At 39.5% G+C, this 13,495-nt stretch overlaps 2 protein-coding genes across 3 annotated transcripts in view; one reads left to right on the top strand and one right to left on the bottom strand.

Moving 5' to 3' along the window:
- Positions 1–429: 429 nt before the first annotated feature.
- UEVLD (UEV and lactate/malate dehyrogenase domains) overlaps positions 430–13,495 on the bottom strand; it is a 47,246-nt gene continuing 34,180 nt past the window's right edge. Inside the window, exons 10-12 of one of the 2 annotated variants that reach the window (XM_065881492.1) lie at positions 4,047–4,110; positions 1,927–2,050; positions 430–1,106 (exon numbers count right to left, since the gene is read on the bottom strand). In XM_065881492.1, the coding sequence (XP_065737564.1) occupies positions 939–1,106; positions 1,927–2,050; positions 4,047–4,110 (356 nt within the window). In that variant the 3' untranslated portion in view covers positions 430–938. The remainder of the gene's footprint in view (positions 1,107–1,926; positions 2,051–4,046; positions 4,111–13,495) is intronic. The other variant, XM_065881493.1, reaches the window with a different exon arrangement.
- Positions 10,200–10,747, top strand: LOC136126386 (transcription initiation factor TFIID subunit 13-like). Its single transcript, XM_065881495.1, has 2 exons — positions 10,200–10,305; positions 10,479–10,747. The coding sequence occupies exons 1-2, from the start codon at positions 10,200–10,202 to the stop codon at positions 10,745–10,747; spliced, it is 375 nt and encodes a 124-aa protein (XP_065737567.1).

A 13,495-nucleotide genomic window follows, 5' to 3' on the forward strand; every position in this document is an offset into this window, starting at 1 on the left:
ATTCGTAATAATATGCTATCTTTCACATATGAAGATATTGTCATTATTGACCTATCACCAAAGTAAATCGTTTCTTCAGGAGTAGTTAAAGGATTTTCTCAGACAATCAGCCCACCCAACCTCTCCCCATTAAGACCAATGGCTTTTATGAAAGCCTTATATTTTAGCTTTAAACTGCTTGGCTTTCATTCATAACCTACTTCCACTAAAAATACACATTCTCTATGGTTCTACTAATGTCACAGTGCATTCTTGAGATGTCGGAGATCTTATATAGCCTAGGAAGAGGTTATAGAAAATTCCAGAAAGGACAGTCCCACTGGAAATTAAAGTACACTTTTTCTTCATATATTAAAAAAATTTCATTTTCCTTTTTACTATTTTAAAGTACGTGTAAAATTCTTTTCCATTTTTTTGGTAGCTAATCAATTTGAAGAGGGAAAGCAAAATGCTTTATTATCATTACTACCCACTGTTTTTAAAGAAGAAACATTAATAGCTTAAATTGTGGATCCTGTGAGTGTATAGCTGGCACAGATTTTGTAAATCCATACTGGGCTTTCGGCTTATCATGGTTATTATAACAGTCAAAGAGTAATTTTCCTTTAAAAATGTATCATTTTCAAAGTACTCCCAAAGTGCTAAAGGTGCTAATTGAGGATACATAATTTTAAAACGATGCATATTGCAGATGAACGTTTATCTCTGCTGTAGGTTTAAAGAACAGTATAGATATCTCAAGAACAACAAAGAAAATTAGATTTTTTTCCTTCTTATCTAACTACCTAAGGATTCATATTACAAAGCCAACCAAGAAACCATCTACCTTAACCAAGCAGTTTGTAAGGATAAATAAGACGACACAGAAGTTCTCAGCCCTATATATATGTTGGTAAAATTAAACGACCTTTCCTTTCAAGTAACTCTGAACTTTAGAATCAAAGTTTTAACTGTTGCTGGAGACTATGTATTGATGATGCACTGCTTTGGAGTTTCTCAGTCACTGTATCTTCTTTCACTGTGGTCCTGATGACTTCAGACACTCCACTGGTTCCAAGGATGCAAGGCAAACTTAAAAACACTTCACTATTTATATCATAATATCCCTGAAATGAAAAAAATTGGGATTATATTAGAGCCGAATCACTGCAAAAAAGATAATACCATAAATATGGATATTTCCTTGCTTTTCTGGTCCTAGAAGTACAAAGTGATACAAGTTGAACTTAAAAAAAATTGTTCATTTATTTTCTAAATTCGAGTCACTGTTTCACAAAATTTTTGTGAAACGGAACTTGGTCAAAGACACCCACTTTATGGGGAGGTAAGCTAGCCCCCTGCAATATGAGTAACAGGCTGGGGGTTAAGAAAAATGTCAGAGTGAGTTCCCAGGGGAGGGGTTTAGCATGGACTCTGAGTGCAGTCAAATTTGGTAATCTGTTTTCAGTCTTTCCTTCCATGTTTTATTTCCCTTCTGGTATTCCTAAGTTTTCATGAACATTTGGTTAAGCATTTGTGCCTCATCTTAGCTGTGCTTTAGGGACTCTATACTTGGAATAAAGCAGTAAAGGATAAACTGAACTGGGGAAGCAGACTGATGATTGGCTAAGACCAGTTGGCACGTCGGTCTGGGGTGACCTGGCTGGCTGAGGAGATAAATGACAACCAGAAGAAGTTTGTGGAATTTATAAATGCTTCTTGGGGATTCCAAAAATTAATGGGGGTGAAGGGCAACCTGATAGAAGCCCAGACTTCCCATAGCCAAGCAGGACAGAGCTTAGACCAAACTGTCTTCTCCCACGTGTTACTCTAAAAGCTGGTGATACTGAAGATACCTGGGTTCCAGTGTGAACAGCACTTTTTATGGTTTTATATTAATAATATAAATATTTTAAAATATGATGAGAGAATGAGAATAGCAATTACCTTTGCTAAAACTGATACAGAATGCACTTTCTTTTTATCATTCACAATACTGTCAACCAGGTCGGCTACTGACAGTCCAACAGACCAGGATCGTTGACCTTTTACCCTTAATAGTTCCATGGCTCTAGGTTATAAAAAACAAAAATAAAACACACAAATCATGATTTTAGAAAATACACAAAATATGTACACTTAGTTTTAGCTTCTGTTTAAGGTATTAATTAGATATTTTTGACACAGAAGTGAGAGTTATACAGCAATTGTTAGGAAAACCTACAGTCTAGTAATGAAGCTTTTCTTAAAATGTCAGGCAGTTCACAGAGAGTCAATACAAAAGGCCTAATAATATAAAAAGATGCTCAGCACCACTAATATTTAACTAAATATGAGTTAAAACAATAAATACATCAGTTTTGCCCATCAAAATTGGCAAAGATTAAAAAGACTGATAACTACTTTCCCAGAAGCTACAGAGAAACAGGCATTCCCATAACTGCTGTTGAGAGTGCAAAATTATTCAACTTTTAAGAGGAAGATCTGGCAACACTTGATCTAGAAATTCCTCTTCTAGGAATTTATCCTATAGCAATATGCTCAAGTGTGCAAAGATATACATATAAGTATGTTTGTCTTGTTTGAGACACAAAAAATTTTGGAAACAATTCATGAAAAGAGGACTTGTTAAATAAATCACTACCAAATGTAGTGCCATATAGCTTTTATTTTTTTAATTAGTTAATTTATTTATTTTTGGCTGTGTTGGGTCTTTGTTGCCGCACGCGGGCTTTCAGTAGTTGTGACTCACAGGCTCTAGAGCGCAGGCTCAGTAGTTGCGGCACACGGGCTTAGTTGCTCTGCAGCATGTAGGATCTTCCCGGACTAGGGATCGAATCCGTGCCCCCTGCATTGGTAGGCGGATTCTTAACCACTGCGCCACCAGGGAAGTCCCCTAGTGCCATATAACTCTTGAGAAGAATATAAAGTAGATTTATATGTACAATAATGGAAAAATATCCAAGATATATTATTAAGGAAACAAAGCAAGTTGCAAGATAATATAAATAGCATACATTTATAATTATTAAAATAATAATAAATAATAATGATAATGTTTGCAGAAGCATGGGAAAAAATGTTTGGACACGTGGACACTAAACTGTTAACAGTGGTTGTTTCTGGAGAATGGAATTACCCCTGCTTTTCACTTTCTCCTATATAGATATCTGGAGTATTTAAAGTTTTATCTTTGCTGTATACCAGAAACTAACACAACATTGTAAATCAACCATATTTCAATAAAAAAATAAATAAAGTTTTATGAGAGCATACATTCATTTTGTAACTAATTAAAAGTGATACAAATTAAACAAACATGTTTGAATTCTTTCCTTTTAAAAGCTATAAATGCAGGATTATATAGAGAAGCAGATTAGAATGGATTATACAACATACTACTCTTCTCGATAAGAGAATATTCTTTCTAGTTGTTATATTCTAAAATCCATAAACTGCAGGTTTAAAAAGCTAAAAATCGCCACTTGGAATTCAGGAAAGGATGTTATTATGTGACAGTAAAACAACAAATGGCATGAAAATATACAGTATGTAGAGTCCACCCTATCGGGTCCAGACCCCAGGAAGGTCTCTGTGGAGGATCTGTGCATTATACTTTGTTTTTGCCTGAATCTATAATGTGGGTTATCCATTCATATTAGACTAATTTCCAAATGTATTTATGTGTAATTAATAAATACATATTGATTTTTAAGTGGTATGGACAAATTCTCTTCTACATTTAAGAAAATATCCAATACCCTCAGATATAGGATCCTACATCCTAAATATAGGAGCAGTAAATCACTGCCTACAAATAAGGAAACTATTCTACCCTCTAAAGAGTCAACCGTATATCTAAATATTAAGCTTGCAGAGCACTCTTAGATCTACTTTGAGATAAGAAATCAAAAAATAGAAAACATTGTTCTCATGTACTTTGGTTTTGTCCATACTAGTAAGTTTTGTTTGCAGAAGCCCAGTAAGTACATGCTGTGCAAACAGCTGTTACATTAGCTATGAAGTATATGGTTTTTAGTTGGATAAATGCAAAACTACACTATTACCTGTTGGAGAGCTGCACCTGAGAGTTATGCCTTGTTACGTCCTCTTGGCCACCCCATGTGGGCACTAAAAATTAAATGAAAAACTGATTATATTTCATCAATAACTCTCTTAGGATTAAGATGTGATAAAATGATCATCTGCAGTTAAGGGTACCTGTATTAAACTTTTGTTTTTTTCTTTTTGTGGTACGTGGGCCTCTCACTGTTGTGGCCTCTCCCATTGCGGAGCACAGGCTCCGGACGCGCAGGCTCAGCGGCCATGGCTCACGGGCCTAGTCGCTCCGCGGCATGTGGGATCTTCCCGGACTGGGGCACGAACCCCTGTCCCTTGCATCGGCAGGCAGACTCTCAACCACTGCGCCACAAGGGAAACCCTAAACTTTAAGGAAACATTTTCCCCCCTTCTAGCTAGAGTTACATTTTTCCACTGGTGGCACTAAATGTGCTATACTGATTGCCTGGGGTGAGAAAGACTTTGAGCTGTAGTTCCCCCAAAACATGATCCCCAAAGTCTACTTGCAGCCCCTTACCTGTTCTCTCTCAACAACACTGGGCCATTTTACTGTCCAAGTAGAAAGCTTTCTTTTCTCAGCAGGCAATGCATAATAGGCTCCCATGTGCTGCAAGCACCTGGCATTTGCTCCACTGGGAACCATACATACATACATACACACCACGCGGCTTGCAAGATCTTAGCTCTGGCCAGGGATTGAACCCAGGCGTGACAGTGAAAGCGCCAAGTCCTAACCACTGGACCGCCAGGGAATTCCCACAAGTCTTCTAAACTGCATTCAAGATTAGGCCAGTTAGTGATGTGTCAGCAACAAAGGACAGCTTCCCCTCCTCAAACTGATTATAAGCTTCCAGGGGGCAGGGATCATGTGTTTTTTTGTGTGTATCCTCCAACACAGATTCTTTACCACAGTAAAGAATGCACAGGATAGGCTTCCTTGGTGTCACAGTGGTTAAGAATCCGCCTGCTGATGCAGGGGACACAGGTTCGTGCCCTGGCCCAGGAATATCCCACATGCCACAGAGTAACTAAGCCCATGCGCCACAACTACTAAGCCTGCGCTCTAGAGCCTGCAAGCCACAACTACTGAAGCCTGTGTGCCTAGAGCCTGTGCTCCACAACAAGAGAAGCCACTGCAATGAGAAGCCCGCGCACCTCAACGAAGAGTAGCCCCCACTCGCCGCAACTAGAGAAAGCCTGCACGCAGCAATGAAGACTGCAACGAAAAACAATTATTTATTTATAAAAAATAATAAAATAAATAATTTTATTAATAAATAATAAAAATAATAAATTTATTTTAAAAAGGAATGCACAGGAGATAGTATGAGCTGACCTTGCACATAATCCATAATTTTTTAAGGTATTTTTATTTATTTATATATTTTTAATTGTTTTCTTTTTTTTTTTTTGCTGTGTTGGGTCTTGGTTGCTGTGCACGGGCTTTCTCTAGTTGCGGTGAGTGGGGGCTACTCTTTGTTGCAGTGCTTGGGCATCTTCTAGCAGTGGCTTCTCTTGTTGCGGAGCACAGGCCCTAGAGCACACGGGCTTTAGTAGTTGTGGCACGTGGGCTCAGTACTTGTGGCTCAAGGGCTCTAGAGCGCAGGCTCAGTAGTTGTGGCGCATGGGCTTAGTTGCTCCGTGGCATGTGGGATCTTCCCAGACTAGGGATTCGCAGGCAGATCCATCCTTCCTTCCTTCCTTCCTTCCTTCCTCCCTCCCTCCCTTCCTTCCTCCCTCCCTCCCTTCCTTCCTCCCTCCCTCCCTTCCTTCCTCCCTTTCTCCCTCCCTCCCTCCCTCCCTCCCTCCCTTCCTCCCTTTCTCCCTCCCTCCCTCCCTCCCTCCCTCCCTTCCTTCCTCCCTCCCTCCCTCCCTCCCTCCCTCCCTCTCTTCCTTTATTTATTTTTGGCTGTATTGGGTCTTTGTTTCTGTGCGAGGGCTTTCTCTAGTTGCAGCAAGCGGGCGCCACTCTTCATCGCGGTGCGTGGGCCTCTCACTATCGTGGCCTCTCTTGTTGCAGAGCACAGGCTCCAGACGCGCAGGCTCAGTAGTTGTGGCTCATGGGCTTAGATGCTCCGCGGCATGTGGGATCTTCCCAGACCAGGGCTCGAACCCGTGTCCCTTGCATTGGCAGGCAGATTCTCAACCACTGCGCCACCAGGGAAGCCCCAGATTCTTAACCACTGTGCCACCAGGGAAGTCCACAATCCATAATTATATTAAACAAAGAGGAAAACATAGTTGCAACAGTTAAGTTGAAAAACATCGAAAAGTTTTAAAAGTTTTTATGTTAAGTTAAAAAAGAAGCAAACCCAAAAATTGTTACATGAAAAATATAAATACATGTGGACAAATTAAGGGGTTTTAAAAAATGTTTCACTTGAATGGAAGGGCTACACATGAATTATTTTCTAAAACAAAATTTTGGCACATTATTAGTATATTCACAATATAGAGAAAATTGCAGAGAAATGTCTGCTAAATGAAACACAGCATTCACAGACCTTGGAAAGATAAATAAAAAGGGCAAGGTAGGTATAAGAAAAGACAAAAGACACAAAGAAGTCTGGAATTTAATTATGAGTATTACTGCCATTATATATTACACACATAATCACGTTTTATCTTTCCTCTGAGTTTGGACTTATAAGAGCCATGAGAAAACAATGTTTGGAGAGAGGGAGAAAGCTTCACTATGTTCAAATTTGCTTCTGACACAGTCATTAGGATTTTCAGTTAAGTTTAGATGGACTGAATTATTTCATTTTTTTGTTCATTTACTGCCCAACCCTTCACACTCCCTAAATGTATATTTATCCTAGTTTAAGAATCCCTTTCAAATAATGCAACTAATCAATCCTAATCTTTCTGGTTCTACTCCTTAAAATCAGTAATCCCCTGACCCCAAAAATTTTAATAAAAAATGACCATGTGATCTCTCTTTTCCATTACATATAACACCTATCCTTTAGGTAAGATTGATGCCCAAAGCAGATGATCTAACACTCTGTTTTGCGGTCCAGCCCTTGGGTTTCTAAAACACCATTTGAAGGAGTTATCTGCAGTTTACATATGATTTCAATATCACAGCTAAAAATAGCAGCTCCAAAGCACATGTTCTACTGACTAATTTGGTGGGGCATTGTATGAATGACCTTTGGATACAACAAAATGGTATCAGGATCATTCATTAATTTCAAAACATATTTACTGAGGCTGTTCCAAGCTCAAGGAGTTTATAGTCTGTTGGGGTGAAGAGACAAGTAAATATGCAATTATAACACAGTGTGATAGTGGTTATAATAGAGGCATAAACTTACTTAACCTGGAGAATTAGGGAAGGCTTCCTGGGAGAGGTGGCACTCAAGCCCAGTCTTTTTAATAAATTTATTTATTTATTTTTATTTATTTTTGGCTGCACCGTTGTTATGCGTGGGTTTTCTCTAGTTGTGGCGAGCAGGGGCCACTCTTTGTTGCAGTGCACCGGCTTCTCATTGCGGTGTCTTTCCTTGTTGCGGAGCACGGGCTCTAGGCACGGGGGCTTCAGTAGCTGGGGCACGCGGGCTCAGTAGCTGTGGCTCATGGGCTGTAGAGTGCAGGCTCAGCAGTTGTGGTGCATGGACTTAGCTGCTCCGCGGCATGTGGGATCTTCCCGGACCAGGGCTCGAACCCGTGTCCCCTGCACTGGCAGGCAGATTCTTAACCACTGTGCCACCAGGGAAGCCCTCAAGCCCAGTCTTGAAGGGTAAGCAGGACTTAGCCAAATTAATGAATGTTCAGGGAAAGGAAGCATCAGGTGCAAAGGCAAGGTGGCATGAGAGTGCATGAACCCTTCGGGAAGCTGCAAGTTGATCATCTGACTAGCATAAAATGCTTGTCAGAAGATGAGGCTGAGGAAAGAAGCACGAAACAAATCCTAAAGGGTCTTATATGTCGTGTAATTCCTCCTCCAGGCTGTAACTGTCATTTGTCTCTGAAATACTTAAATAATTTCACTTACATATCTGCTATTCTTATAACTCTGTTTCTAAACCCTAATATTGCATTATTTCAAAGTGTAGTTTTCCATGTCCCTTTGCCAATTTTCTATTCATCACTATCTCGCTGTCTTGATCATTGTAGTAACAGCTACCATTTACTGAGTGTTTACTCTGTGCCAGGCACTGTACTAAATGCTTAAGATAAATTATCTAATTAAGTCACAGCAAGAAAAAGTACAGCTTTGGAGTCAGACCAGGGTTCAAATTGCAGTTCTGCCCTTACTAAATGTATAAACCTTGGACAAATTGTTAACCTCATTGAATCTTAAGCTTCCTCACATATTGATTTGGAAAACTACCACCTCCTTCATGGAGTGTTTTTAAATTTTAAATGAGATATGCAAAGCATTTAATACTCAATAAAAAATAATTCTAATTTTGCTATTACTGTGGTGTAACCTATGCAAAGATACAACCAACTGGTGTCCATACATGAAACCAGCAGAGGGAGCCTCTAATCCATTTCTGGCTTCAAGACCAAGGTAATTATTGGTGGATAGAACTGTCTCTGAAACAAAGTAGAAGACAGGATAAAAAGTGATCTGATAGCAGTACCTAGAAGGGAGATAGGGAGATGGGTTGGGGAGTACATAGGTAGCTTCAATGGTATTTGTATTGTTCTTAATTGAGTATGGATTCATGAATGTCTGTTCTACTATGATGCTTTAAAACATACATATATGCTATACATATTCTTTTATATGTGTCAAATATTACATAATGTTATATTAAAGTGATCTCAATTCACATGCACCTACATCTCTCCATTTCTAGTTCCTACTTGAGAGCTCCCTTCCTTGTGCTTTTGTTTTACTTCCCTTGGACCTCTCTTATTGCAAGTCAACACTGCCTTTTATTATAGTCGTTTCCTATATTAGACTCCAAGCTGCCTAAAGACAGGGTCAGGTTCTTATTCATTTATCTAGCTCCAAGAGCAGTCAGCACAGTACCTTAGGTTTATTTATCAAGTCACACCATCCTTTATTTTCTCTTTACAATTTGAGATATTAATATAACCATATTGTGAAATGTTCTTATTCATTCAAAAATTATAACTTATTAGGGGGACTGGTTAAATAAATTTTGGTACATCCAGTAGTTTAAAAGAATGAGCAAGATCTATATATGTTATTATGCAATCATTTCCAAGTCATATCAATAAGTAAAAGGGCAAGACGGAGAATTATGTATTATGTATATTTCATACATGTGCTTGTCCATACACAGAACATTTCTGCAAGGTTGCATGGCTTCTAGAGAGAGGGACTGGGTGTCTGGCATAGAAGGGAGACTTATTTTCACTACATATTTTTTTGTACTATTTAATCCTTTTACAATGTGAAAGTACGACTTTTTCAACTAAAAGAACAGCTTAATAATTTACTCTTTCAATAAGGAGAAGGTACACACACAAAATTCAAATTGGATCAGAATAAACAGCAGTTTAACAAAAGAATAAATATCTTGAGACAACGTATGGTTAATTACCACATAGCTAGCAAGAGCTTTTAGCTCAGAGGAATGAAGGAATCACTGTGCAATGATGTGATCAGGAAAAGCTTCAAAGGGTAAGGTAAGGGAGACTTGACCTAGATCTTGAAGAATGAGATTTAAATATGCTGAGAGAGAAAGAGAAGGGATTATGGGAAAGGTAAATGCAATGGGCAAAGGTCCCTGTGGCTGAAGCAAAACTGTGGGGTGGGGCCGAGATGCACAAGACCTGGGTTTTAGCCCTGCTTCGACCTAAAAAGCTACAGCCTCCTGGGGAGGTCACTTACCATCCCTGCATCCACTGCTGGCTCCCTACAACAAACTGTAATTGACGATCCCTTGGGTCGCTTCCAGCTCTCTAATATCATGACTCTCTCCATAATTGTAATTGGGGAGGAAGATTAAGACTGCATTTTGGGACTCCTTGAATGGCAAGCAAAAGAATTTAATAATTTGGTCAGAGGAAGCCTGTGAAAGTTTTTGAAAAGAGGAACGTGACTTAGGAACATTGAATTAATATGTGCAACATACTGCAAATACTGTAAGTTTTAGCTAATATCATTATTAATTTGGCATCATTTGGCGCCCTGGAGGTGGCTGGCTGCTGGGATGGCAGATGAAGAAGAAGACCCCACGTTTGAGGAAGAAAATGAAGAAACTGGAGGAGGTGCAGAAGGTGGACAGGGTAAAAGAAAGAGACTTTTTTCTAAAGAATGCCTCTCACTGTTGTGGCCTCTCCCGTTGTGGAGCGCAGGCTCCAGACGCGCGGGCTCAGCAGCCGTGGCTCGCAGGCCCAGCTGCTCCGCGGCATGTGGAGTCTTCCCGGACCGGGGAACGGGCCCGTGTCCCCTGCATCGGCGGGCGGACTCCCAACCACTGCGCCACCAGTACGGTGTATGATGTATGGGTTTGGGGATGACCAGAATCCTTATACTGAGTCAGTAGATATTCTTGAAGACCTTGTCATAGAGTTCATCACTGAAATGACTCACAAGGCAATGTCAATTGGAAGACAAGGTCGGGTACAAGTTGAAGATATCATCTTCTTGATTCGAAAGGACCCAAGAAAGTTTGCTAGAGTTAAAGACTTGCTTACTATGAATGAAGAATTGAAACGAGCTAGAAAAGCATTTGATGAAGCAAACTATGGATCTTGACACCTTTTGTACTTTCTGAAGCTTCATTATTTTCTGGGGAAACCATATTTAATAACTATATTTTCCACAGTAAGGTTCTGCTATCTAGCCATGTGAATGAAAGAGAGCCACAACGTTTTCAGTCTTTATTCATGTCTTCAATTTTAGAGTGATATTTGAGCCTTTAATTGCCTGCCGTTATATTACTTACTTTGAATTACTTACTAGATTTTAATGACCACATGTAAGTCAAAGTACCTTGCAAACCATTCAGTTCCTTCTGATTTTGTGCCACTGTAGGCTGTACTGTGGCTGTTTAATATGTGAAATCTAAATGGTACCTTTGATAGCTAAGACATGTGTTTCATGTTTCTAAAGTTTTTAGATTACAGTAGTCTAAGTTATTAAAAGATAGTGAACTGGTTTGTGCTTCTTTTAAGGAGAAAATGATAGAAAATACAGCCTTTTCTAAGAGTGTTTGTCTTAAGATAATTTGTTTTAATACTCTTTTCATTAGATAACAAGTGATTTTTTTGATTTTAATTTTTTATTTTTTGAGAAACTAAAAGTTTCCTATGAATGCTTCTATGTTGGAAGACCTATTTGATTTAAAACCTTTGGGGCTGGGCTTCCCTGGTGGCGCAGTGGTTGGGGTCCGCCTGCCGATGCGGGGGACGCGGGTTCGTGCCCCGGTCCGGGAGGATCCCACGTGCCGCGGAGCGGCTGGGTCCATGGGCCATGGCCGCTGGGCCTGCGCGTCCGGAGCCTGTGCTCTGCGACGGGAGAGGCCACAGCAGTGAGAGGCCCACGTACCGCAAAAAAAACAAATCTTTGGGGCTTATACTGTTTGTCAGGTTTTAAGAGAACTCATTTCCCCAGGTCAAATTAAAGCTTCTAAATATAAGTGTTTTCAGTAGCAGGAATGGCATTGCTGAAAAAGCTGATGGTAGGATAAGCATTTGGGGTAGTGTTTTATTAACATATTTGTTAGTACTTGTTCATTGTGGAAATGTGTACTTGACTAAGACCACGTGTGGCTATAGAAACCACTTTTGTAGTTCAGCACATACAGGTTTTGTGTGTATTTAGCTTATTGTATTATTCTTGCACTTAGCTTAAAGTAAGGATTTTAAATTGCATTTAAGGGGATCATTGGATATTACTGTTTGTGAAACTGAATGTTTTGTGTGCTGCTTATAAACATTATCTATGAATCAGTACTTAGGAAAATTTTACTTTCTTAACCTATCAATATAAGGAATAAACTATGAAAAATTAAAAAGATTAAAAAAAAATTTGGCATCATTTACAGGGTAGACTAGAGGGAAAAGAGCACATTAACTGGGAGATCTGCAATAATCAGGCAAGCAGGAGATCAACATGGACCAGAATTCAAATGGTAGTAGTGAGTAAACTCGGGGGTCTTGAGCTTGTTTGAATCCCTAGACATTTGTTACTCTAATACATCTGCTCCAAGTTCTTATTTGCTCCCCTCTCCTGGTTCTATTGATTAGTGTTTAGTGTCAGGAAGCATTCTGAGCCTGAAAAGCTATTTCTGCTTGAATCACACTGTCAGGTTTTGTCAAGGTTTATTCTATAGCCTGATTCTTTCTAGCACTGAACTTTCTAGGTGGCCAGTGCAGATTTATACAGATTTAAAATCTTCCTCCAGTTCTTCAGTTAAATCACTTCCTCACAGGCAGAGAAGTTCTTTTCTACATTGTGCTCTACCCTACAGCACCTACAGGCTGAATAGAGTAAGAGTAATATACTTTAAATGAGGAAGCAATGATTAATTTTCCCCAAATTACCTTTTTAGCATATTACCCGCATGCTCAAATACCTTTAATAGTTCCCCTCTGCCTGAGAATCACTTTCCAACTCTTTATCAGGTATTCAAGGATCTCCAAAATGTGACAGCAACCAAGTTTATCTGGTTGAAACTCTGCAACAACCAGTCTAGATATTTTTATCCCATGACCATGCCATACTTAAGTGTGTGCCTTTGCCTGTTTTCCCATTCCTGGAATGTCTGTCCCATTCTTTGGTATTTATTCAAATCCTATTCATTCTTCCAAAGTACAGTTCAATGATGGCCTACCCAGAATTTTCTCCAGTCATTTCAACCCATGTTAAATGCTCACTCGTAAGTGTCTAAGCACTGTAAATCTAAAATATATTCATTTTGGCACTTAATCAAATAGTATCCGATACTTTCATTGTTAGCCAAAACATCTTGTAAATATTTTTCTTGTTGCTCTAAAATAATTTTTAAGTATGATGAAGGAAGAGACTGTGCTCTGTGCCTCTTTTGTATCACACTAACATCTTATATAGTAGTAAGAAGAGTAGACACTCATATACTTGTTTAAATGAATAAAAATGAACAAACTTAGGATAAAGCACTTTTATCACCTAACCAACCTGACTTTATAGCATGAGGGAAAAATAAAGAAAAAAGAGATTCTTGAATCAAATAGGGAAAGCATTCATTTGGGATAGGAAAAGGGGCTTTCAAATCCAGGGGACTGTATTTTTTTTTTTTTTTTTTTACAGTACGCGGGCCTCTCACTGCTGTGGCCTCTCCCGTTGCGGAGCACAGGCTCTGGAAGCGCAGGCTCAGCGGCCATGGCTCACGGGCCGAGCCGCTCCGCAGCATGTGGGATCTTCCCGGACTGGGGCACGAACCTGTGTCCCCTGCATTAGCAGGCGGACTCTCAACCACTGTGCCACCAGGGAAGCCCAGGGGGACTGTATTTTATGAATGCT

This window comes from Phocoena phocoena, chromosome 8 (assembly GCF_963924675.1).
Source record: "Phocoena phocoena chromosome 8, mPhoPho1.1, whole genome shotgun sequence".
NCBI lineage: Eukaryota > Metazoa > Chordata > Mammalia > Artiodactyla > Phocoenidae > Phocoena > Phocoena phocoena.